Source organism: Centroberyx affinis, unplaced genomic scaffold, assembly GCF_046629955.1.
Source record: "Centroberyx affinis isolate AG114_WGS23_722 - 3 ecotype Tasmania unplaced genomic scaffold, CSIRO-AGI_Caff_v1 ptg000562l_1, whole genome shotgun sequence".
NCBI lineage: Eukaryota > Metazoa > Chordata > Actinopteri > Beryciformes > Berycidae > Centroberyx > Centroberyx affinis.
The window spans coordinates 200,472-223,596 of record NW_027279205.1 but is presented as its reverse complement, the minus strand read 5'-3'; the positions used below and the strand labels follow the sequence as shown (position 1 = coordinate 223,596).

Sequence of the window (23,125 nt, the reverse complement as noted above, 5' to 3'; positions counted from 1 at the left end):
TTTGGTCCTACAAACACTGCCTTGTCCATGAAATATCCCTAGTCTATAGCCAAATGTAAAACACTTTCATATCTGAATGTATTTAACAGTGACCCCCCCTTGCCTACCAGCATTTGGTTTGTATTTTCATGTACTTGCATGTTTGTGTTTCTTCTTTCTTCTTCTTTCTCTTAACACTGACATGTTGTGCATCTGCTCCTCTGTATCATCAGGTTTACCCATTATACTCCAGCCACCTCAGACACATCCCAATTGTCTGTGTAACAACCTGTCAGCTTTAATCGTGTTCCATATTCCTGCCATCACAACCTGATCACTTTCCCCATTTTCCTGTACGTAACAATATGTGTGTGCAATGCTTTCATTTTATTTTCTTATTTATCTCCATCAAAAACTTGATCTTCTGACACAATGGTGAATAAAAACACTAAAGATTACAGGTGTAACGTGAAATATGAATGATAATTTATAAGAAGAGAGCCAGGGACAATAGGCACCTTCCATAACATTTATTTGTTATAGCTTAATTATTACCACTGTGTGGCCAGTTGCAGTAATACAGTGCAGTAATACAACTTTCTAGTGGAAAAACAAAATGTTTTTAGATGCTGCTTGATTGATTATTATATCAGATTAGCAGGTTTAGATTATATTAAAAGTCTGTGGGCAGTAATGGTTAACAATCTGTACATTGCTGGTAAACAACAGAGAGACACTGTAAACACCAAAAGAATCAGGCCTATTTGACCAGATTAAGTGAATATAATACAGTATCACATTATAATCTATCTATTTTTTCTTCATTTCTTCCTGCAAAACAAATATATATGCAAGGATTTACATTAAACATTTAATAATTATGTAAGAAATATGAGATAATTAACATCTTCATATAATGGCTTGTCTGCAAACAAATTACAATATATACAGCCTTCCTGTGACATTTATTTTCATATATCAATTTCATATATCATATATAACATTCTCACGTAAAGTTTGAAAATAACAACATTGAGTATGTAGATGCAGTTAAGTCGATGAATCAAGTCTCAACCAACTGTCTAAAACTAAATTTGAAGAAACTGCACATGCAACAGTGCAACAAAAACTATATGATTACTCAGACAGAGAATGTGATTTCAAATGAATTTAGAAAGAAAGATGGCTTATTTTCTGACACAAAAATCTTCTTGCCAGTTTTATTCCTCTATGTGAGCTTGCCTCTCTCTCCTCTCATGTCCATGAGGACGCTACTACTGGCACAAAGCACATTTGAGTTACTTTTCGACACATACTAATAAAAACCTTAATCTAACACGCTGTTAAACAAATAATCTGACATAAGTACATTTCTGTTTTGCTACTCTCCACTGCTGGTTGATATATTAGTGATTCAAGCGCAGTGCAGAAACATCACAGCAATGAGCGCTTAGCAACAAAGATGTCGCCAACATAAGAAAAACAATATGAATCTTGTGGATCACCACTATAACATGTTGAAAAGTAACATGTTCTAGACAGAAGAGTATATTTCCACTTATTCTGACTCTGAACCTGTGTTTTTCCGAAAGCCTGTGAAAATACAAAAACACCCTGCACTTTTTCTTTTGTTTTCTTTCTTCTGTTTCTTCTCTCTCTGTCGACGCCACCACGTATTTCTTTTACGTTTGCCACTGTTTTTACTTTCCTCTTTTACACCACCACCCTGTACGTCAGTCTCTTTTCTAGCTTTTTTGGCACTTGAGTCAATTAGATTGTTTGTCTCGTTCTCATCTAAGTTTCTCTGATTTCTTTTGGTCCCGTGTTTCTTTGCTTCTGCCACACCGGACTTGTTCAAGTTTAAATTGTCAACCCCCTCTGCTAAAGTACACTGTGTATCAGTCTCTTCTCTCATCAATTTGCCAATTTCATTCTTTGTCTCATTCTCTTCTAAGTTTCCCCTATTTCTTTTGGTCCTGCGTTTCTTTTCTTCTGCCACATTAGACTCATTCAACTTCAGACTGTGAACTTCCTTTGATAAAGTACTATGTGCATCTGCCTTTGGCTCACATTTTCCTTTTACACTTTCCTCATCACTGCGTGACTGCCTCTTGGTCATGCTACCTTGTCTTATTTCTGCAACATCACCTTGTTGTGAGGTGACAGATGTTTCTCTCCTTATGGGATACCTCTCACTTGTTCTCTGAATACCGCTGTCGGTTGCCCTTTTTTCTTCCTCAATCATGAACGCTTTTACTTTCTTTGAAACACCCGTGCCTTTCATTTCTTCTTTAACATCAACAGGTCTTGTATTTGTATCCTCCAGTCTTCTGCGTTCCTGACTGTCCCGTGGTTTCGTCTGTCCTCCATCTCCTACACCTTGGTTCTCTGTCAGTCTACTCTTTCCTTCTTGTCTAAAACCGCAGTCCTCCTGTCCCTGCGATTCACCTGGCTTCATCCACACTTTTCCGTTTTCAACCTGTTCATCATCATCTCCTGTCTTCCCCTCCTCGTTTCCCTTAACATCCGTTATCATCCTCTCCTCCTCTCCCTCTTTCTCCACACTGACACCTTCAAGATCATCATGTTTTGTACATGTGTCAGTGATTTCCTGTTCACCCTCCTGATCTTCATGCGGTGTGTTCTGTCTAGCATCATCTACTCTTCCATCGTCCTGATTCTCCATATGAGAGCTTTTATTTTGAAAACCCATGCAGAGGTCATATATTGTCACGTTTCCTTTCCTTTCTACACCACTCTCCGCTCCTCTAGATCCAACACTGTCCACCCCTCTGTCCTCCGTCTCTTCCGCACCACCTTCATGTGAATCGGAGGAAACGGCCTCTACAGCTACACCCTCTTCTGCTGCCTCCTCACCCTCCACTCTCCCTCTTTCCTTTAGAGGGTCATCACACTGCTCATGAATATGACTGGTATCAAGTTGGTGGTCTTCAGGGGAAGGCTCTGGGTTGATTTCTTGAATCAAAGTATCTGGAGCATGCTCTGAAAAATTGAAGCAAAACAGCCACAAAGTAAATTGAGGCAAAGTACCAAACCATGTCCTACAATCGAGCGATGGCTGCACATCAATAAGCATTGAATGTGTCTGTCAACTTACTTTTCTCGTTCCTGTAAAACAGAAGATAAGCACTGCTGGATCTAGTAGAAGAAACATGTGAAATGTAAGTTGAGTCATTTTTCATATTCAGCAAAATGCACAGTGAGAATGAAAGAGACAAACTGAAACTTACTTTTCCATGGCTGCCTGGAAAGGCTGTGGATCCAACTGTTGAAGAATAAGAATAACATGAAATATTATATTATATATTATATAATATATATATTATAACTGCATAAGACTGCATTAAACTACTGATGCTTTTGGAACATTGTTCTACCACATTGGAGTGGAGGTGATCCGTCTTACCTGTGTGACGCAGGTGTCATTAAATTCATACCATCTGTCATCATCCTGGGACTTGATTGTAGCAGTGTAATGTCCACCTCTCAGATCCCCACTATGGTGCACAACTGCATATAGTTCATATGTCTGACTCTGATGACAGGTGTCATCGGAAAACTGAAAGTCACACCAAGGGAAAAAGTGACAGATATCACAGGAATTCAAAAATAAATGTGTTAGGAGAAAGTAAAAAAAGAATATATACCTCTGGTATCTGTACAGTTTGAGGAATGTCCACAACGCAGTTGATTTTGACGTATTTCATGTAACTGTAATCAAACTCAAATCTCTTCATCAGCAGCATCAAAACCTCTGGATGGTCTGTTATCTTACATTCCTGGTTGAAACACACAATGACAATAAAAATAGAAGAAGATGATGAAGAAGAAGAAGAGGACACAGTAACAGATACAGTGTATTCTGTTTCCAAAGGCAAAAGTTTTCTAGCACTGGAGGAAAGTCTATGATATTAACAAGTGCTGATTGGACTAGCCCAGGCCATAAGAACATGTGATTTCTTGCCTTTAATCACATGAACGCATCAATTATAATTTCTGTGAACTCCTACAACTACTGTCATAAAGTCATAAATAAGTATTACAATTTCCATTAAACATTATGAACTCCTAAAACTATTATTACAAAGTCTCTTTATGTGAAGAAATTAGAAACATGTTTCCTCATAACTTACAATAGTAGCATCTGCTTTGGCATCACACTGGTCACAGTACAGCTGGTTGTCTCCAAAGACCCTCGAAGGCCTGAAAAACTCCTCAATACCATCCGCCTGAAAAATGCACCAGTATCACTTGTCTCTGAAATGATCTTTAAATGTTGCTATAGCCTGTTGCTATATCCTGTTCTGGAGAAAAGAGATTCAGGATACAAGTGAATTCAAAAGAACTGTGGCAATATCTTGAGGCAGTTTGGGCTTCTAATAAGATTGGAGTTTTAGTTAGGAGGGAGCTGATATTATGAATCCCTCTTGCTACTAACTGAAAAAAAAAGAAGTTATATCATGAATGCCCCGGTCATTAATGAATGAAAAATAAGTTGTTTCATTTATAGGTTTTATTGATGTTTTGACCAGATTTCACTCTTTACTATTCAAGTTGCCAGTTAGAAAATTTACACTGAAAAACAGCGGTTATTTGGCTCCACTGAGGTTTAACTCAACTGATGAGATTATTTCTGCCTCCAGATCAGCTCTGCCTCCTGGAAATGTTTGTATAACTGATAACCAATCTGCATTGCTTACTGTATGAAAATGTTTTTTTGTTGCCAGAGATTTGCCCTTACCACACTGTAGTCCTCAATGTAGGAATCCATCATTGCAAGAGGGAGACTCCAAAATGGACCAGGAACATCAGTGTGTGTCCCACATCCACAGCATGTGTTCCTGTGTGTTAACTCTCCATGGAAGATCTCAAGGCACAAAAGTACAGAGATTGATAAACAAGTGTAACATATTTTCCACTTAACTCATAGATATTTAACTATTGGTAAAGCTTGTAAGATTCAATATTAGATGTTAATATTCAATGCTTAATATACCTTTGATACCTCAGGACTGGTCAGACTTAGAATCTTCTCAAGATACTCAGCAGCATCACGTTGTTCATATACTGGGGGTGAGACAAGTGGAAATCAGATGTGTGTTTCTTTTGATGATTGGTTAAAGGGCTACATCGACTTTTTGGGAAACTTAGACTTTACAGTATGTGGGAGGATTGGCAGAAAAAAACCCCAACACCAACTCTGGATTACTAAAAGGTCTACCATCTTACATTAGACAATGCTAGTTGCCTACAGGCAGGTGGTACTCCTATGTAACATGCAAGGTAAATTGACCAACAAGCCAATTTCCCAAAAAGTCAGTTTTAGTCTTTTAACATCTAGGCTAAATGCAGGCCAACATTAAGTTGTGTCTCATACCTTTGTCAATGCCCAGTGTCCATGTGATTGCCCATGTGTAAGCTGTATTTCTCTTTAAGTCATCAAATAAGGTTTTAAGCTGAAGATCAATATTCGTAGTGTTGGGATTTTCACAGCAGTGCCTATGGAAAGTAAATATACACTGGCCATGAGTGATACACTGGTTTAAAAACACTCAGAGAAACGTGTCACCTAAATGAAATCAGTATGACAATAATGACAAATCCAAATATGAAGTAGGCTTTGTGACAAACCTTTCCACAGCGTCTCTGAAGTCTTTGGTCATGAAGAGCACCTGCAGCACACTGTTCAAGTAACAAGTAGATCCTTGGTTTTGCAAGCCATTGTACAAGACTGTGGGAAGTAGATTATTAATCAATGCACCAGCACCGATACTGCAACACTGTCTTAAATTACATTATTGCTGATCATAGATGGGTCTAACAATATACTGTAGGCCATAGCTCACCTGGAGAGGTGCCAAAGTTGTCCGGTCTCGATAAATATGCCCCAGGCATTTTGTTCTTTAATTTACAGGTTATGCCAGTCTACTTCTGCTGCAAAAGATATGACGTAGTAGGCTATGATTAAGAGTTTAAAGGATTCCAATGATTTCGGCTCCACACAAAGTTGTTAACTGCAAAAGATTTGAAGAAATAGTTGTTGCGTGAGTCCTGGATATGACAGTGTTATACAACGCATAGGACAGAGGAAAAAAACACATTACCGTCATCAAATGTTGGAGACATTAGCTCACATCCTTGGCAAACAAGTTTTTCTCGCTGTTTCATTACATGCGTGCAAGTATGCTTTATCTGAAGAATACTTTCTGTTTCACTTGACGCCGCATCTACACAATAACACAAATGCTGCCTTCAAGTGTTGTCGGAAATATCGCAATTACAAGGTGAGCGCATATGAAGACCCAATAAATACACCTGAGAAATTGGGAGAGAATGGAAGCCATGTTAACACTTGATGGTAAAAGTGATGCATATAACAGCTTTTAGCTAGGCTAATAATAATAGCCTGATGTTTAATAATAATTAAAACGTTCGGATACAACAACAGCCACCCAAAAATAATTGTGGCACAGGGACCCATAAGCTTATTTTATGGCCAACCAAGAGCAGTTGAATGTGATGATTTGTGCAGGATGAGAAGGGGGACTGCTTTGGGGAGTCAGAGCTATATGGTAATGCTGTATGTTATAGTCTACTTGAGGCACTTTTGACTAAACCTACATAACTATTTTAGTTGCAATAGATCACACCCGTAACCCTTTGGATCAGGAGGAGGTACTCCCATATAGGAAGATTTTTGTTGTTGATATAGGACTGAATTGTTCAACTGTCTATGGCAGGTCAGGCTATGTAGGATAGGTAGGATGTTATGTCTTGCTAAAATTTGCTATTGTGCATCTTATGCTTTGTTCTGCTTCCTTTTGTTTGTCCTGTATCATTCTGTTCTATGATTTTTTCAGTTAGATCTACTTTTACTTGAATAGTAATTTTTATAGATTCTCTGAATAGGATCATTTCTATTCCTCATTTTGCTGTGGATCACCATTTCAAGGGCCCCTAGTGGTCCCCAGACCCCACTTTGAGAACCACTGCTCTAACTTGTGTGCTTTAATTTGGGCAGGATTAACCAACATTGACCTTGACGCTGCTGCAGCGGTGGTTCATTTGGCATGTGTGTTCATTATCATGTTGAAACAAACTGGATGATGCATTAGAGAGTACATTTTTTTTTTATTTTTGTGCAATAGGGCATAAAACAGATTTTTAAAATATCTCTTCTGGAGAATGTGAGAGATTCAAGGAAAAGAACAACTTGACAAACAGGCAAATAGGAAAGACACATGGTGAGCTCAACAGGTCTTATAGGAACATTGCAGGAACATTGTGATAAAATACAATATTGCCAGGCCTTAGAACAACATGTAAACATTATGAAGAGTCTCCATGTTTAATGAGATGTGACGTCGTATGAGTCGAGAAGGAGGTGGTGATGGCCGGTCTCTCTTTCTCTCTCTCTCTCTCCCTCCCTCTGTCCCTGTCACAGTCTCAGTCCTCCAGGAACTCTCATCACCATGTGAATGACAGACATGCTTTGGATCCCGTATGAAGACAGCAGGTTTGAATTTTCATCCAGCATTTTGTCTGTGAAGATCAGCCGCAGCGTCTCCACACTATCCCCTACACACACACACACACACACACACACACACACACACACAGATAGAGAGGGAGAGCAATTTATTTCTCATTAGGCCTACACCTGACTTATCAAAAGTGAACTGCTATCCAGCTGTGTTCTCTGAAAAAAAAAAACATCTCACATAGAAACATATACTTCAGAATATGTCCAGTTTCAAATATACAAAAGTTGGAATTTGATAATAAAAAAAGGGATTTATAGGCTACATATAATTGCCATGCACAGCCTACAGGCTATTTTGAGTTGCAGATAATAGCCAACTGTATGTTCAGCAGCACACAGGAAGAAAATTTGTTTCCAATGAATGCTATTTACACGAATAAATATATTTTTGTCCCCTTTTGTACATTTTGAGAAAAAAAACAGCCTCTCAACATATTCTAAAGTAGCCTAAATGTGAAATGCAGCCTATTTTTTGAATTAGGCGATGTACTGATTGCTCCAGGACAACTAGTCTAACTCTGATCATCTCACTGTTATTTTTCTTTTTATCTGCAGCAGTAATTAGCAGTATAACCAAAGTGCCTACCAGCGCTCCCGGGAAGCCTTTCCCCTATCTTCTCCTTCAGCTGCAGCACCGTCATGCTCTTCATCTGCTCCTCGGTGTTGCACAGATCGATAGTCATCTTCTCTCCCCTCAGACCAAACACGATCACCTGGTAGATTTTACCCATTCTGTGCTCTTCGTGTGGGACAGACGGAGTTCATTCACTTCGTGCCGCTTCTTCTCACTTTGAGGCTGTTGTTTAACTTTCTGTATGCACACACCGGAGACGACGTCAGAGAGGAGCCAACAGTTTCACTTTCGTCCTCATAAAATAAAATAAAATAAAATACCCCAAAAAATAAAATAAAATAAAATAAGGGGATAGGCTATAACAACAACAATAACAATAATAATATAATAATAAAAAGAAAAATATCAATAATAATACTAATAACAATACGCCCAAGAATAACAATGCTAATAGCTACTGCTACGAATAATAAAAATAATAGTGACAATAATAACAACTTTGTGTAATGCCTTTATTACAATCAGCATCGAACTTTTAAATGTAAAGTGAAAGAACAATTCTGCCGTGTCATTGTCTGTTTTGTTGTTGTGGAACAGGTGACAAACAGCAGAGCAATGCAGATGTAAAAAGGCAGTGTGCGTGACTCTAAGGCATTTATCAGATCTCTATCGTAGAACAGAGCCCTTTGTGCCTTTATTGCCTCCAACCCATTTTTTTATAGCTCTTCATAATAGCAGAAGTTATCCACGGCAGGCCTGCACAGTTCTAAAATTTAAATATCTAGAATATAAAAGTGTCTTCCACAACACTAGTATTCACAAATCGGTGGTTGTTTTATTTAATCTTTTACTGGAAATGTTGGCAAGGCATTATAAGAGTACAAACTCTTCAACATTTTTCAGAATTTGAAAGTGGTGAAGTTGATCCACCTTTCAGTTTTCTTTTTTGTTTTAATAATTTGCTTCATTTCTTTGTCACTATTAGTCATACATGCTAGATTATTGTCATTGCAGCATGTTCACTGGAAACCACCTGATATTCCCAGTAGGTTTGGCATCTGACCAGAGCATAATGCTTTCACATTTTACCAGCCCCTCCTACATCGTGTTTATCTCATAAAAACTGCTCACATAGGCTATAAAGGAACATTTATTATCATTTAATGTAAAAAAAAAAAATTATATGAAATGATTATAGAATGGGGCATTCAGGATACAAAAAAAGATCGAAATGCTGAATATATAATATAATAAGCACTATATTAAGTATGATATAAATAAAGCGTTTCTTTTCTGTCTTTGCAAATAATTTGCACACAAATGAGGCCACACGTGCACCCCACAGTAAACCAGCCATCCCACAGAGGCTGGATTCCCAATACCCAACTGTATAAAGATAAAGAGGTGACCTATAAATGTCCTATGAGCATGTGATTTCTTATAATTGCCTGCTCAGAAAATGAAAGAAAAAACAAGTCCCTGGCTGTAACAGTGTGACGTCATGCAGCCTCGCCTCCATTATTGTTTGCTACCCATTTAGTGAGTGCAGACCAAGTGCAGACGAAGAAGAAGCTTGTAGAAAGTGGGAGAAGGAGATTGCAGCTGATTGGAAACAAAATGACAACACCGGGACAGGAGGAGAAAAGATACGACCCCAGAGACACCACTCTGAAATTTGTCAACAGGCCGGATGATTTAGATCCACTACGTAAGTAATGAAAGGCATGCATCGATGTTTTCTTGCATTGGGGCATGCGCGAGAAATTCTAAATTAATGTTTGTGCTTTACAATTAACTCATGTATTCATTGATGCATTTCAAGTGTAACCAACAAACTAATGCATATAACTTGGTCAACTTCTTAAAAGAGAATCTGCAAATGTATAGGACTGTTTTGATATTGTAATTAGTTAGTTCATAATTCATTAAACAATTACATCAACATTTCAAATGTAACCTGGGGAGTTGGGGGTGTGGAGCATTGCTTTCTCTCAGCTGTCCTCTAGCTGTACCCCCCCTCCCCTCTCCCCTCTCCCCCCTCCCCCTCACCTCCCCCTCACCCACTGCATGTAACTGTGATGTTGAGTTTCATACTGATGTTGTTGTTGTGCTGCTCAGCCCCGGAGGAAGGAGACGTGTGCCTCAGAGCAGAGATGTCCTGCGGTCACGCTGTCACCCCAGAATCTCTCACGGGATGGTGCCGCAGCCTGCTGGACCAGGTACTTTCCTTCCATCATCTCACTCATCGGCTTATTATTGTCATTCAAGTGTCAGTTTTCATTGAGTCAAATATCATCATCTCTTCTTGGCTTGATGGCCCCAGATTTGTCAGTGGGACGTCAGTGGCATTTGTACAACAAGTTTTATTCCAAAATGCTACATCTCCATTTTAGTGTAGGGAAAAAAAGACCATCGGCTTGAATAAACCAAATTTACTTTTGTATTATTAAATTTTATAAGTATCAGGTGGACATATCATTTTGGAACCAAACTCTTCATATCACCTCCATGTTGGCAATCCCAGCCAGGTCCGCTGCAGGAACCGTTCCACTGATAATACACTATATGCAATATAATTTGTCATCTCTTTAACCCTAGGGCCAGTACAAATTTAAGTGCCCTGCCATAGAGGCTGACACACATGAGAAGTGTGATGCGGTGTGGTCGTACCAAGAGGTGCGCAGGCTGGCAGTGCTGACTGCTGAGGAGATGCAGCACTTTGAAGAAAACATGGCCCGCCTGGCTGCAGCAGAGTACTGTGAAGTTAAATCAGTGAGTGTCCTGATGTTGTTTTTTTACCTTTAAAGAGTAACTAAACCCAAACCAACCAACCCAAATCTGTGTAAATCCTGATATCTAATAGTACTGAAACTGTCTTCTGCTATTGGCTGATCTTTGGTGCCAGATGACGAGTATAACAGGTGGTGATATTACCTGGCACCAAAGATCAGTTAATTTTGTTAGCATGCTTTTAACCATTAGATGTCAGGCTTGACACATATTTGGGTTTGGGGTTTAGTTACTCTTTAAAAAAAGATACAGGTTGGTGGGATTCTAGGGGGGCAGAGTTGAGAAGAGGTCATTTGTTTCCATGATAATCAGCAATCATGTAGACACACAAATTGCTAGGTGCATTACAAGACCTTAAAACTTCCTATTTCTGATTCCTTCCTCCTTTCCAACAGTGTCCGGGGTGCAACACCTACGTGGAGAGAGATGATTTCACCGACCTCAAATTCCAGTGCACCATCTGCGTGGCGGACAAGAAGCCAGCCTTTCAGTTCTGCTGGCAGTGTCTGAAGCCGTGGAAAGGGCGAGCGCCGCGCTCCGACCGCTGCGACAACGACGGCTGCGTCAACCACGACCTAGAAATCCTCAAGATCTGCAAGACCACCTCCCTCCCCGAGGTGCAGGGAGTGGACACGTGCCCCTCCATCCGGGCCTGTCCCACCTGCGGCCAGAGAGTGGAGCACGACAAGACGGGCTGCAAGAACATCATCTGTCCCCGCTGCCAGGTGGAGTTCTGCTTTGTGTGTCTGAAGCTCACTCCTGACTGCTTGGAGACCAGCTCATACTTCCTGCCCTGCACTGATGGTGTGGCTCCGAGACAAACATCCATACCTGTGTGGCATAGAGACTAAGAGGAAAAATACCTTTATGCACACATACTCATGATGATGCACGCTTACAGCCTTCCTCTGCCAAAACTAGACCTTTACTGTTGAATTTCACTGTGGAATATTCAAATACTTCTCTTCTGTATTCATTTATAATTCTGTTTTCATTGTATTGCTAATATTGGTGTTGAAGGATATATACTGCCTTTGTATACTGCCTTTGAGTCTTTGATCCATTTGATCTGTATTGATTAATAAAGTTCAGCTTACATGAATACAGAATGACTATTTGCTGTTTTACCCAAATGGGTGCATGCATGTCCCTGAATTTCCTAATACTGACTTTCCTAATACTGTATGTTGTACAGGGCGATGTAGAACAGAAAGTGAAATGATAACACAAAACATTTATCAACACTATGCGATATCAGGCAAGACATTCAATCAAAATAGTAATATTTCATCAGAATCACAGTTTAATTTTCACACTATACATAGCAGCACATGATACATGGTCAACGTACAGTGCCAAAGGAATTAGGTTTGTATGACTTTTGGTCAAAATATAATGAACCATATTATGATTCTATGATGACAAATTTGAATGTGAATCCTGTTCAAAAACATAAGAACAACAGAAAAAGATAATCCAAGTGATAAACACAATTGACTTAATAGTCACTTGAAGATGGCAAAATTTCCTGTTCTGAGAATTTTTCTCATTTTTTCATCCTACACACCTCATTTTCTCTTTCATCACCTCCAAGATTGGGGGTGTGACACGCGGCCTGCAGTAGGACCATGTTGCACATTTCCCGTCCTCCCTTCTCTCACTGAGTTATTTGTTTTTATGCGTGAGCTGGATTGACCTGTAGAAGTAGAGGAGTGATTGGAGGAAGTAAGACATAAATGTGTTCCTGCCTTTTTTCCCTGTCTAACATATTTTTTTTCTACACTTGCTTCTGTTACACCGTCCCTTTTATTTGTCACACATTTATTCCCTGCATGTTTATCGTTATTTCTTGTGACTCTACAGTCCATCACATCTTTCGCTGCAGAACACATCTTTACATTCTTTCCAACATTGCCATGCTGTGTTTCCCTAGCAGTAGAGGAAATCCCTTCTGGGTTTACTCTATCCTTTTGGGAATAATGTTTTTGCTCTGCCTTATTGTCGACTGCATGCTTTTCACAATGCACCAGAGGAGCTCCTCTACAGTTAAGATGATTAGTATCATCCTGGTGTCTCTTTGGCTTGTTGTCTTTTTGATGTGCCTTGTGGTTGATTTGTTCTTCATCTTTTGCAACAGGAATCTCTCTTGACATTTTTACATTAAAGGCCATTTCTTCAACAGTCTGTTCCAGTATTCTCTGAAATATTTCCTCTGTCATAACCTTGCATTTTTCTTGTCTATTAGAGTCTGCTCTTAAAGTGTCTCTGTGGGGCAACGGCTCTTTGCATGGTCCAGCATGTGCCGGTGCATCACATCCATCCTGGTTTGGCTCGTCTTCCAGCTCTCCATTGATACTCTGCCCCCCATGCCGTTTCTTCACCACCGTGTCATCACCGCTCTCCTTTAACATGTCACACTTTTGCTCGAGTTTCTTCCCTCCATCAAGACTATCGTCCTTCAGAAGATTCTGAGGGAAAAGAGCCGCTCCTCTTTCTGTCGTGTCGTGTCTTCCTACTGCCGCAGCTCCTGACTTTGCAAAGTGAGGTTCTTGGATGGCTTCATTTATTCTTTCAGGATGTAGTTTGTCCACTTTGAAGAGGGGAAAAAGGGACACTATTACTGATAGGCAGGAATAATAGAAGTGTCACATTCAACAGGCAACATTTCAAGCAACAACTTTGTCAGGCAATCTGTGTTTTCAACTGGCTGATAAAGGCCTTGTTGGTTGAAACATTGAAATAAATGGGAGCTTGGATTCACAATTACTGATATAAACAGCCAGATTCAATGATTCAAATAAAAGACAAATTAAAGATTTAAACATAACTACCGCCTAAATTAATTCATTAACCAAGAGGTGAATATTGTACATTTGCAAACTTACCTTTCCTGTACATGAGAAGGTAAGCCGTATGGGAGCTGGTTTAAAGGGGAAAATTGTTACTACAGCACAACTACCATCAGTGAAAGTGACAGCATGAAAGTGAAGCAGAACATATTATACATACAATAACATTCATCTAATTTCTGGATAAATAAAGGAAACACGTACCTTGTAACAGTGCTTCCTGACATAAATAGTGGTTGTTTGACCTGTAGAATTGAAATGAATATCACAATAAGAGATGAATTATTACATAATTACATAATTATTGTATGAAATACTGCATAATGAACATTTTATTATGTACCCCTGTAGAGTGTGTGAGGATTTTGTAAATTCTCTGCAATAACTGGCATACAAATGATAGAAAAATGAAAAATGAGCCTCCATACCTTTGTAACACTAGTGTCACTGAAGTCATACCACTCATCAGTTTCATTAGATTGATTTTGACACTTGATTTTTGCAGTGTAATGACCTCCTTTCAGACTGCCAAAATGATTCACTAAAGCATAGAGGTCATATGTGCAATCCTGATGAGAGAAAAAAGACGAAATCACAAAATAAGAAGTGCAAAATCAAGATGATTAGTTGCTAGAAGAATATATTACAAAATGCATAAATACCTCTATCTGTAATGTTTGCGGCACATCGACGCAACAGTTAAGTTTGACATAGCGCATGCGACCAGCGTCAAACCTAAACCTCTTGAGCAGCAGGGTCAGAATCTCTGGATGTTGTGTTATCTTGCATTCCTAGTTCACACAAGACAGAATGATAAGAAAAGAGGCAGCGTTCACAAATCTCTTAACTACACCAAAACACTACATCAACAACATAGACTGAGTACTCACAATGGTTGCTTCTCCTTTTTTATCACACTGCTTGCAGTACATCTCGTTCTCCCCGCTGAGTTTCGCTGGCGTGAAAAATGCCTCCAACCCATTCCTCTGAAAACACAGTACGGTCGTTTATCCCTCATGTTCCCCCTTTCTCTTATAATGACAAAATATGTTACCCTCATTTCTGGTGAGTTAAAGTTTTGTACCACACTGCAGGTTTGACGATACGGCTCTTCCACTGACAGCGGCAGAGTCCAAAAGAAACTCTCTAAATCGATGTGCTTCTGACACCTGCAGCATGTGATCGTGTGTCTCAGCTGTCCCTTGAATATCTAAACACAAAGTCACAGCAGTGGCTCAATAATTACTGTGTAGCCTTGTAGGTAGAGAGACTGTTGGGTCACAAGTTCGATCCTTGTTGACAACACTGAACCTCTACCTGCTCAAGAGGCAGTGTAAACATCTGTGTCTCAGAAGTATATGTCATGACAAAAAATCCTAATTATACTGTGTGTAATATGGCAGTCAAAGTACTTTAAAATGGATAAAAAACACCCTCATAGATTTTCTCTTTGTGATTACCTGCGCTGCCTCAGGACTGGTCAGACTCAGGATCCTCTCAAAATACTCAGCAGCATCACGTTGTTCATATACTGGGAATGGGGGTGAGTGGATGAGAAAAGTGATTTCACTGTCAGGTGACGGCAGACAATTCCACATGAACACAATCTCTCTAATGTCTCAAATCACAACTTACTGTTTGTGATCCCAAGTGCCTTGGTGATCTTACGTGTGTCAGCTGGACGTTTCTCTAAATCAGCAAACAGATTTCCTAGGTGTGGATCAATAGTTGCTGAATCTTGACCACAGCATCTATGGCACAGATGATATTCACAGATAAATGTCTCTTCATTAGACGTCAAGCCAGAAAAGCAAAGTTATGATCTGAATCTGGTCCTATCCTAAAATTTTCAATGTGTTCCTTCTGTATTTATGTCCTTTGATGCCCAGTTAAGCACTTTGTGACAAGCCTGTTTTATTAAAACTTCTAAAAACGTACTTCATTTCATCTGACCTGGTTAAAATCAAGAGACGACCCTAATCTGAGGTCACCAACCTTGTCACAGCCTCCCGGAAGTCTTTGGTCATGAAGAGCACTTGAAGCACACTGTTCAAATAGCATGTGGCACCCTGATTTTTCAAGCCATAGTGGCCTAAAGGGAGGATAAAAAAATATTTAGGCTACATACTACAGCTACTATACTAACCATATGATCATAGCTTGGAAATGTATGTCAATTGAATCAAAGGTTTCACTGCATGCCACATACCTGAGGTGATAATGCTGTCTAGTATCTTTATCAACCTTGCTACTTTGAAAAAATCCACGTTGATGTCCTTTGAATGAGACTGTTGAACGTTTTAGATTATTCATCACATTTTCTGATGTAGGCCTATGCATTTAACCTTTTGAAGGCTCATTTGATACAGCAGCAGTTTAGGGACAGCAATCATTCACAAGTGCAAGGTAGGCTAATCATAGGAATAGCCTACAGGTATGGCCTGAAATTATTTTGTTCACCATCAACATTACCACACACACCTCTAGAGGGACAACACGGAAGCAACTGCGTGTAGTGCTTACGTTAAAGACCTGCAGTATAGTAATCGTATGATATTGACGGATACTATACGTATATTACAGCAAGTCTATAGCAAATGTATACACTAGGCCTAACATCCATAGAAGATAAGTAGTAGCCTATGCCATCGAATATACAGAAATGCCTTTAAGTACGATAAGATCACTATAAGCTCACTACTGAGCGCCAGAGTCACACTAGAACTCCAAATAAAACTATTATAGGCCTAGTGTATTTTTCGTTTAGGTATATTGTACTAGGAAGCCAAAACAGTGGAATAATTACCATGCATTTGGTTATTCGACAGACTCCCCAGTTTCCTTTCACTTTCGATGCGCGCTGCCGCGTGCGGTTTTAAAGGCAGATGCACACTACAGGATTTCCTCACCAACCCAGACTCTCCGCTAAATTTTCAAAGTCCACGCCAAGGTCTACATATTTCTAGAAAAGTGTACTTAGAGAGCCTATGAACAAAAATATGACGTGCATTTCACCAAAATAGTCTACATTTCTGTGGGATAAAGCTGGGTGAAATCGTGTAGTGTGTGCCCAGCTTGAGCTGTGGGCCGACAGGTTGCAGTGTTTTGCTATTGAGCACAACACGGAAAGTCCTGAGGATAACAACATTTAGACGAGCTGTGTGTACAAGCAAGGTAAGACAGCAGGACACTCTTTCCTTTAATAACTAACATAAATATACTTTTAATGTTCACCAACATTAACTCGTGTATTGAAGATTTAATCAAAACAGGTTTCCTAAATAGTGATGTAGCGGTAAATATAAAGGAGGGTAAACTTTATCATTATAAGGAAAACAACTAGCAATATAAAAAATCAAATATACTGTAGGCTACATTCATAAAAGCAGTCATTTATGTTCTGTTCTCCCTAGAAATCCTCATATAGCCTAAGTGACATTAGTTTGATACTACTTATGTATACTATGAATTTATGTTATAAAGTTTCATGTCAGTGTACCCTCCACTACTTTCCTGCTTCTAAACCAAAATTAAAAATCACTTTCATTTGTGATGTGTATCATTGCAACATTTTAAGACTGGCCTAGCTCATACTTAAATTAAATATTCCCTTAAAAGGCAATCTGCGGTTTATGTTGTATTAAGGTATTTGATTGATAGAAGTCTTAGCGTTATTCTGTTGCTTAATAGTGATAATACTGTTTTATTAACCTTTTTACAGTAATTAGCACAGACAGGTGTGCAATGAATCACTGATGAGTCACTTAAATGTAATTTAAATTGTTTATTCACTGATTAAGATATTTCCAGTAAATCATTAACAGTATTGAGTGTCTCATGGATTTAAATACCCCTACCTCAACATAAACCTGCTGGAAATCTCCTGAAGTCTCCAAAGTCTGGGCCAAATCAGCAGCATCAAGTTTATAGTCTCAACTCAATCATGCTTGTAAAAACATGTTGGCAAGCTTGTATCTCAACCATGGTGTGTCTTACTGGTAAACACTGCCTATTTCCCCATTACCCCTTCCTCTATCTTAGGATACACCGTAGAGACTAACACAGATGATAAGGACACTATTGACATTCGGTCTGTAAATTGGAATAAAGTTCACATTCGTCAGTAATCTCTAACAGTTTTCAATTTGAAAATAACCTTCCCAACCCTGCTTATTGCGTGACTAGTCTTGCCACATATTTTGCTCTGTGTGTGTGTCTGTGTGTCTATGTGTGTTAAAGAGGAAGAAGCGGAAGGAGACAAGTGAGGTTCATTTCACCGAAGAGAATCAAAATGAACAGCCATGGACAGGAAGAGGTGGAGAAAAGATATGACCCAAGAGATACTACCATCAAGTTTGTCGACAGAAAGGACGAGGTGGACCCATTATGTAAGACTGATTTCCTTTCTCAGTGAACATGTAGGCTGTTCATCAGATCAGAATCACTTTACCAGCCAAGACAACACAACACAGGAACATGTACAGGAATTTGTCTTGAGTTTCAAAGTTCAGAGTTCAGGATAGCTTCTTCAGTTATACTGTGTTCTTTATTGTTACTATTTAGGATCCATTTAGCTCACATACACTCCTACTCAGTATCAAAATCTCACTTTCCATTTGAAATAATAATAAAAAATAATGCATGTTATTTGTACTGCACTTTTAATTCACAGTGAATCTCACAGTGCTACAGAGTTAAAAACAAAACATAAAACAAAAACGAAGAAAATAATCACTAAACAAAAGTTAACACGAAAATGATTATCATTATCTTTATTTCCTTCCTTTGCCTTCCTCTTTTTGATGCCAATTGCCAAATGTTGCCAAATTGTTGCCAAATTCACTTGGGCAGCAGCACAACAGTTTTATTTTTTCTGACTTTTTCAGTTTTTATCAATTGCTTATATTAATTAAACTTGCTTTGATGATGATGCATCCTATTCCTAATCTCCCTCTCATTGTGCCCCTCAGCCTCAGATGATGGCGACAGCTCTCTCAGAGCAGAGATGTCCTGCGGTCACGCCGTCACCCCAGAATCTCTCACTGGATGGTGTCGCAGCCAGCTGAATGAGGTTATAATATCTTTGTCTATGTTACCATATCTCATGTCTTGAAAACACATTTTCTGAGTTCTGATTAAAGCAATCTTATCAAATGGGAGGGATTGTGGAAGCATTTTAGCACTTGCAGGTCGACCAAAGGAAGGAGAAAAGCTTCATCTTTAGCTGAAACACTGCTGTATTAACACAGAAGCCCTAGCAGTCAGTCTCTGTAACCCTAAACTGACTCTGCTTTGGATCATTTTAGGGTAAATACACATTCAGATGCCCTGCCGTGACGGAGGGCACCTCACTGTGTAATGCATTGTGGTCGTACCAAGAGGTGCGCAGACTGGCTGATTTGTCTGTTGAGGAAATGCAGCACTTTGAGGAGACCATGGCCCACCTGGCTGCTGCAGAACACTGTGAAATTCAATCAGTAAGTTGTCCTTTCTGTTTTTCTGTTTGTTTTAAATACTGACTTTGCAATTAAATATTTCTGATTCAGATATGATAAGTAAAATCAAGATTGTACTTGTACTTGTACACGTACTGGGGTTGTTCTCCTTATTTCCCTACTCTTTTTTTCCTGGACAGTGCCCACAGTGTAAAACCTATGTTGAAAGGAAGAACCTGTCCAACCTGTGTGTCCAGTGTCCTATATGTACAGCTGATAAGCAAAAGAGCTATCAGTTCTGTTGGCAGTGTCTGAAGCAGTGGAAAGGTCCAGGCCGGCGTTCGGACCGCTGTGACAACGACGGCTGCGTCAACAAGGACCTGGAGCTTCTGAAGACGTGTCAGACCATCAGTCTGCCTGACGTAGAGGGAGTCACCGCCTGCCCCTCTGTCCGGGTCTGTCCCACATGCGGCATGAAGGTGGAGCATAACAGAAAAGCCTGCAAAAATATTACCTGTCCTCGCTGCCAGGTGGTGTTCTGTTTTGTCTGCCTGAAACTCAAGCGTGACTGTTCCCAGACTAGTTCACCCTACAAACTCTGTCCTAAAGGTGTGGCTCCTAGACAGACCTCTATACCCATATGGCATAAAAAATAAGTAAAAACAGGGCTGTCCTGGTGACTCAGTGGTCTACGGTGCATACCATGTGATGTGACTGCAACGTCCTGAGTTCGAATCTGACCCAGAACCTTTGCCATGCATCATCCCCTCTCTCTCCAAATCTCTCCTGTCTATCTCTACTGTGAACTATCCAATAAAGGCAAAATGCCAAAACAAAAAAAACAAAGTGAAAACATGACTTATAAACAACAGAACATTGCTCTTCAGCCCAGGTGAGGCATACAGCAGTGGTAAGCAACAGAATATGGAAACCTATATATGTCAGGCAGTATTCCTAATACCTGGGATCAAACTCCAGATATGATTTTGTTAGATTACATTTACAATTGACATTAAAATGTGTCAAATTGCAGAGCACATCACTTCCTCTTGTAATATTTACATCTTTGAAAACACCTTGTCTTGACTTGTTCCTGATCTAAGAGTATCTTGACAATCCATTTTTGACAGTTATGTTACTGAGCTGCCTGCCACCAGTCTGATTTGCGTGTGCTTCCTAGTTTCTGCAATCACTGTACTATATTTTGATATACTTTGTTGTTAATGTGGCCAAATGTGTTTCCTACTACCTATGGAGGTGGTTTGGTGGTTTTCAATACACCTTGGGTGGATTTACACCTGGATTTCATGTGCTTTTTTCTTTATCCAAATACCCAGGAGGGAGATTGTATTGTATTATTATTCAACGCTGCTGGGAATAACAATGAAAATATTTTATGATGGTTTTAGGAAAATGGTTCCACTTTTTGTCAAGTTTATAATGGAATCTTGTATTCAATTACAACTAACAAAATACATCTATATGTAGATGTAATAAAACTTTGATATTAAAATATGTGCATGTTTCTATATTTGGCTCTATTCATGTTATTTAAGCTAATATATTTGTAAAAGTGTCTAAATGTCCTCTTTCATTGTATTTGTTTTAATATTTAATAAAATGAAAACAAAATGGACGTGGACTGTTTTTCTGATAAAAGTAGTTCAGCAGGGAAACACTGGCAGTAAATTATCCAACCATCCACCAAATCATCCTGCCTCATTTTGCATGAAGCCTAGTAGTGGGTGCAATCACACACTGACATATTACACAATCAAGTTATTTGACCATTACAACTTTGGGTTTGTATATCTGCTCTTGAAGTGAACCATCCTAACATAAGATAATGGTGTGGTAAAAACATTACAAATTTAGTATCTATATTGAGTGAAATACTCATCATGTTATGGCAGCATCATTATTGCTACATCACCATTAAAAATGAATCTGTATGAAGCCCTTTACTTCTTGCACGTCTGGTCACACCCCAGTCTCCGATGTCAGGCAGGTGTTTCCAGAAGTGCAACATGTTTGAAAGTTTCAACCCACAGGGAGCAGAGCAACGGTGATTTTCTGCCCTATGTGATTTATGGTTGATTCGCTCTTGAAAAGCATGAGGACGGCTTCCTCATTACACAGGTAGAATACAAATGAAAAGCAACAAAAAACCTGTCTTGTTTTATACCTTAGAGGTCATACTGTATGTCAAATGTCTGAGCAGGCATGTGCCCTCAATTTATATGAGTGTGATGCTCATAGATTGAATATTTCATGCTAGCTAAAAAGGAAGAAGTAGATAAAAGGCTTCATGATAACCACCAGTGACAGGTTGACCCCAAACAGAAGCTAATTAAAGCCTGCTGTGACGGTAAACAATCACTACTGACTATTGTTGAAGAAATCACTCAAAATCGTTTTAGGAGTTTGCTGGAGTGGAGTGTTAGTAGGAGTGTAATAGTAGGAGTATACAGCTAGCTTACAGACACAGTGTGGGTCTGAGAAAGTAAGCTACACCCAGAACAATGGAACAGATAAATAATTTATACAGTGGACAAATGGTTGCAGTCAACTGGTATACAAACTAAATTGTAATAACAATAGGGAGAGTTTACAATTATGACAAATAGTGCTGAAATCCAGGTGATAGAATCAGAGGGCAGAGGTGGGGACTCGAGTCACGTGATTTGGACTTGAGTTAGACTCGAGTCACAATTTTAATTGCTTGAGACTTGACTTGGGTTCTGGTGACTTGGGACTTGACTTTGATGTGTATTTCGATGACTTGAAAAGGTTTCTAAAGTCTTTTCACAAACATCTTGTGTTTGTGTAAATGACTTGTAACTGATTATAGATATTTCATTTTCTTTAATATATTAAATTGATACTGGACTCGATACTGGACTTGACTTTAGTTCTAGACATGAGACTTGACATTAACAACATGGACTTGACTTGGTAATTTACATTTAGACTTGGAACTTTACTTGAGACTTGTGCCTCAAGACTTGAGATTGACTTGGGACTCGAGCAAAATTGACTCAGAGTCACACCTCTGTCAGAGGGTGATAGGATGTTGCTCTCAGACAGTACTTAATTATCTGCAGTTACAATAGGCTAACTGAACAAAAGGACAGTGTGCTTCAATGTGTCTCTAATGTTGCCTCATTGTCTCTGGTTAGTTCTGGGTTGTGCTCTTCTCCATCAAGGCTGTTCTTCAACTGGACCACCACCCCCTGGCAGCAGCACACGCATGTGAACGGTGGACATATGCTTGATCCCATAGGATGTCAAAAGGGATGATTCCTCCAGTGTATTGGATCCGAACATCAGCTGCGTTTCAACACCTGTGTAAGAAGCAGAAACAGAGCCTACAGTAAGGATATATAGCTTATCAGACATTTTCAGGTCAAGGACCAACAAAACATACAGCCTATCAGCCCACTGACCCTCATTATTTTGTCTGAGGGATCCCCCACCATCAGAGATTATTTTTTATGAATATCATAGCTCATATGATAGTCCTATCAATATCAGAATATAATTTGGTACAGAACTAGGCTTACTGCAGCCTAGGTGGGGTGATAACAGCAGGGAGAGGGAAACCTATGGTCAAAATTCAGTCAGATGTTTTCGATTCCGTGTTTTCGGACCAGCTCAGTAGCCTACTGATAATGAGGTGAGTGGGTTTAAGCATACCTGTAGATATCGGTAGTGTCTCAATAATTTTCTGTTTCAGTTGCAGCACTGTGATGCTCTTCATCTGCTCTTCAGTGTCGCACAAATGGATAAGCAGTCGCTCTGCTTTGTATCCAATCACTGCGATCTGGATCTTTCCCATCCTGCTCCTGTCTGTGCCTGATGCAGTGTGACCACGTTTACTCCGCGAAGCCGAATATAGGGTGTTGTTCCTGCTCGCAACTCACTAACAGAAACT

General features: G+C 39.5%; 5 protein-coding genes across 11 annotated transcripts; 2 read left to right on the top strand and 3 right to left on the bottom strand.

The window, feature by feature from the left end:
• Positions 1–481: 481 nt before the first annotated feature.
• On the bottom strand, positions 482–6,212 carry LOC139643128 (uncharacterized). 2 transcript variants are annotated; one of them, XM_071518296.1, is made up of 12 exons: positions 6,105–6,212; positions 5,847–6,014; positions 5,632–5,731; positions 5,378–5,499; positions 4,997–5,067; positions 4,742–4,867; positions 4,134–4,229; positions 3,648–3,779; positions 3,407–3,559; positions 3,231–3,265; positions 3,098–3,138; positions 482–2,982 (listed from the first exon to the last, which is right to left on the bottom strand). In XM_071518296.1, exons 2-12 carry the CDS (start codon positions 5,893–5,895, stop codon positions 1,538–1,540), a joined length of 2,370 nt encoding a protein of 789 aa, XP_071374397.1. In that variant the 5' UTR covers positions 5,896–6,014; positions 6,105–6,212; the 3' UTR covers positions 482–1,537. The 2 variants fall into 2 exon arrangements, with proteins under 2 accessions (XP_071374397.1, XP_071374398.1); XM_071518297.1 differs by having other exon boundaries at positions 5,847–5,934; positions 6,105–6,180.
• A 907-nt stretch (positions 6,213–7,119) lies between these two features.
• LOC139643138 (uncharacterized) lies at positions 7,120–8,370 on the bottom strand. The gene is made up of 2 exons (XM_071518307.1): positions 8,130–8,370; positions 7,120–7,578 (listed from the first exon to the last, which is right to left on the bottom strand). The coding sequence occupies exons 1-2, from the start codon at positions 8,272–8,274 to the stop codon at positions 7,439–7,441; spliced, it is 285 nt and encodes a 94-aa protein (XP_071374408.1). The 5' UTR covers positions 8,275–8,370; the 3' UTR covers positions 7,120–7,438.
• A 1,286-nt stretch (positions 8,371–9,656) lies between these two features.
• Positions 9,657–11,981, top strand: LOC139643123 (probable E3 ubiquitin-protein ligase RNF144A-A). Of its 3 annotated transcripts, none has more exons than XM_071518290.1 (4): positions 9,657–9,825; positions 10,251–10,336; positions 10,716–10,889; positions 11,303–11,981. In XM_071518290.1, exons 1-4 carry the CDS (start codon positions 9,735–9,737, stop codon positions 11,756–11,758), a joined length of 807 nt encoding a protein of 268 aa, XP_071374391.1. In that variant the 5' UTR covers positions 9,657–9,734; the 3' UTR covers positions 11,759–11,981. The 3 variants fall into 3 exon arrangements, with proteins under 3 accessions (XP_071374391.1, XP_071374390.1, XP_071374392.1); XM_071518289.1 differs by having other exon boundaries at positions 10,236–10,336; positions 11,303–11,975; XM_071518291.1 differs by lacking the exon at positions 10,716–10,889 and having other exon boundaries at positions 10,236–10,336; positions 11,303–11,977.
• Positions 11,982–12,219: 238 nt separating this feature from the next.
• On the bottom strand, positions 12,220–18,046 carry LOC139643121 (ubiquitin carboxyl-terminal hydrolase 48-like). Of its 4 annotated transcripts, none has more exons than XM_071518284.1 (12): positions 16,563–16,663; positions 15,966–16,044; positions 15,752–15,848; positions 15,425–15,507; positions 15,217–15,287; positions 14,841–14,966; positions 14,647–14,742; positions 14,419–14,547; positions 14,185–14,325; positions 13,961–14,001; positions 13,793–13,827; positions 12,220–13,497 (listed from the first exon to the last, which is right to left on the bottom strand). In XM_071518284.1, the coding sequence occupies exons 1-12, from the start codon at positions 16,563–16,565 to the stop codon at positions 12,491–12,493; spliced, it is 1,908 nt and encodes a 635-aa protein (XP_071374385.1). In that variant the 5' UTR covers positions 16,566–16,663; the 3' UTR covers positions 12,220–12,490. The 4 variants fall into 4 exon arrangements, with proteins under 4 accessions (XP_071374385.1, XP_071374384.1, XP_071374387.1 ...); XM_071518283.1 differs by having other exon boundaries at positions 12,221–13,497; positions 15,392–15,507; XM_071518287.1 differs by lacking the exon at positions 16,563–16,663 and adding an exon at positions 17,614–18,046 and having other exon boundaries at positions 12,224–13,497; positions 15,392–15,507.
• Positions 16,779–20,774, top strand: LOC139643122 (E3 ubiquitin-protein ligase RNF19A-like). The gene is made up of 5 exons (XM_071518288.1): positions 16,779–16,930; positions 17,996–18,144; positions 18,727–18,827; positions 19,063–19,233; positions 19,392–20,774. The coding sequence occupies exons 2-5, from the start codon at positions 18,048–18,050 to the stop codon at positions 19,845–19,847; spliced, it is 825 nt and encodes a 274-aa protein (XP_071374389.1). The 5' UTR covers positions 16,779–16,930; positions 17,996–18,047; the 3' UTR covers positions 19,848–20,774.
• The last annotated feature ends 2,351 nt before the right edge of the window (positions 20,775–23,125 follow it).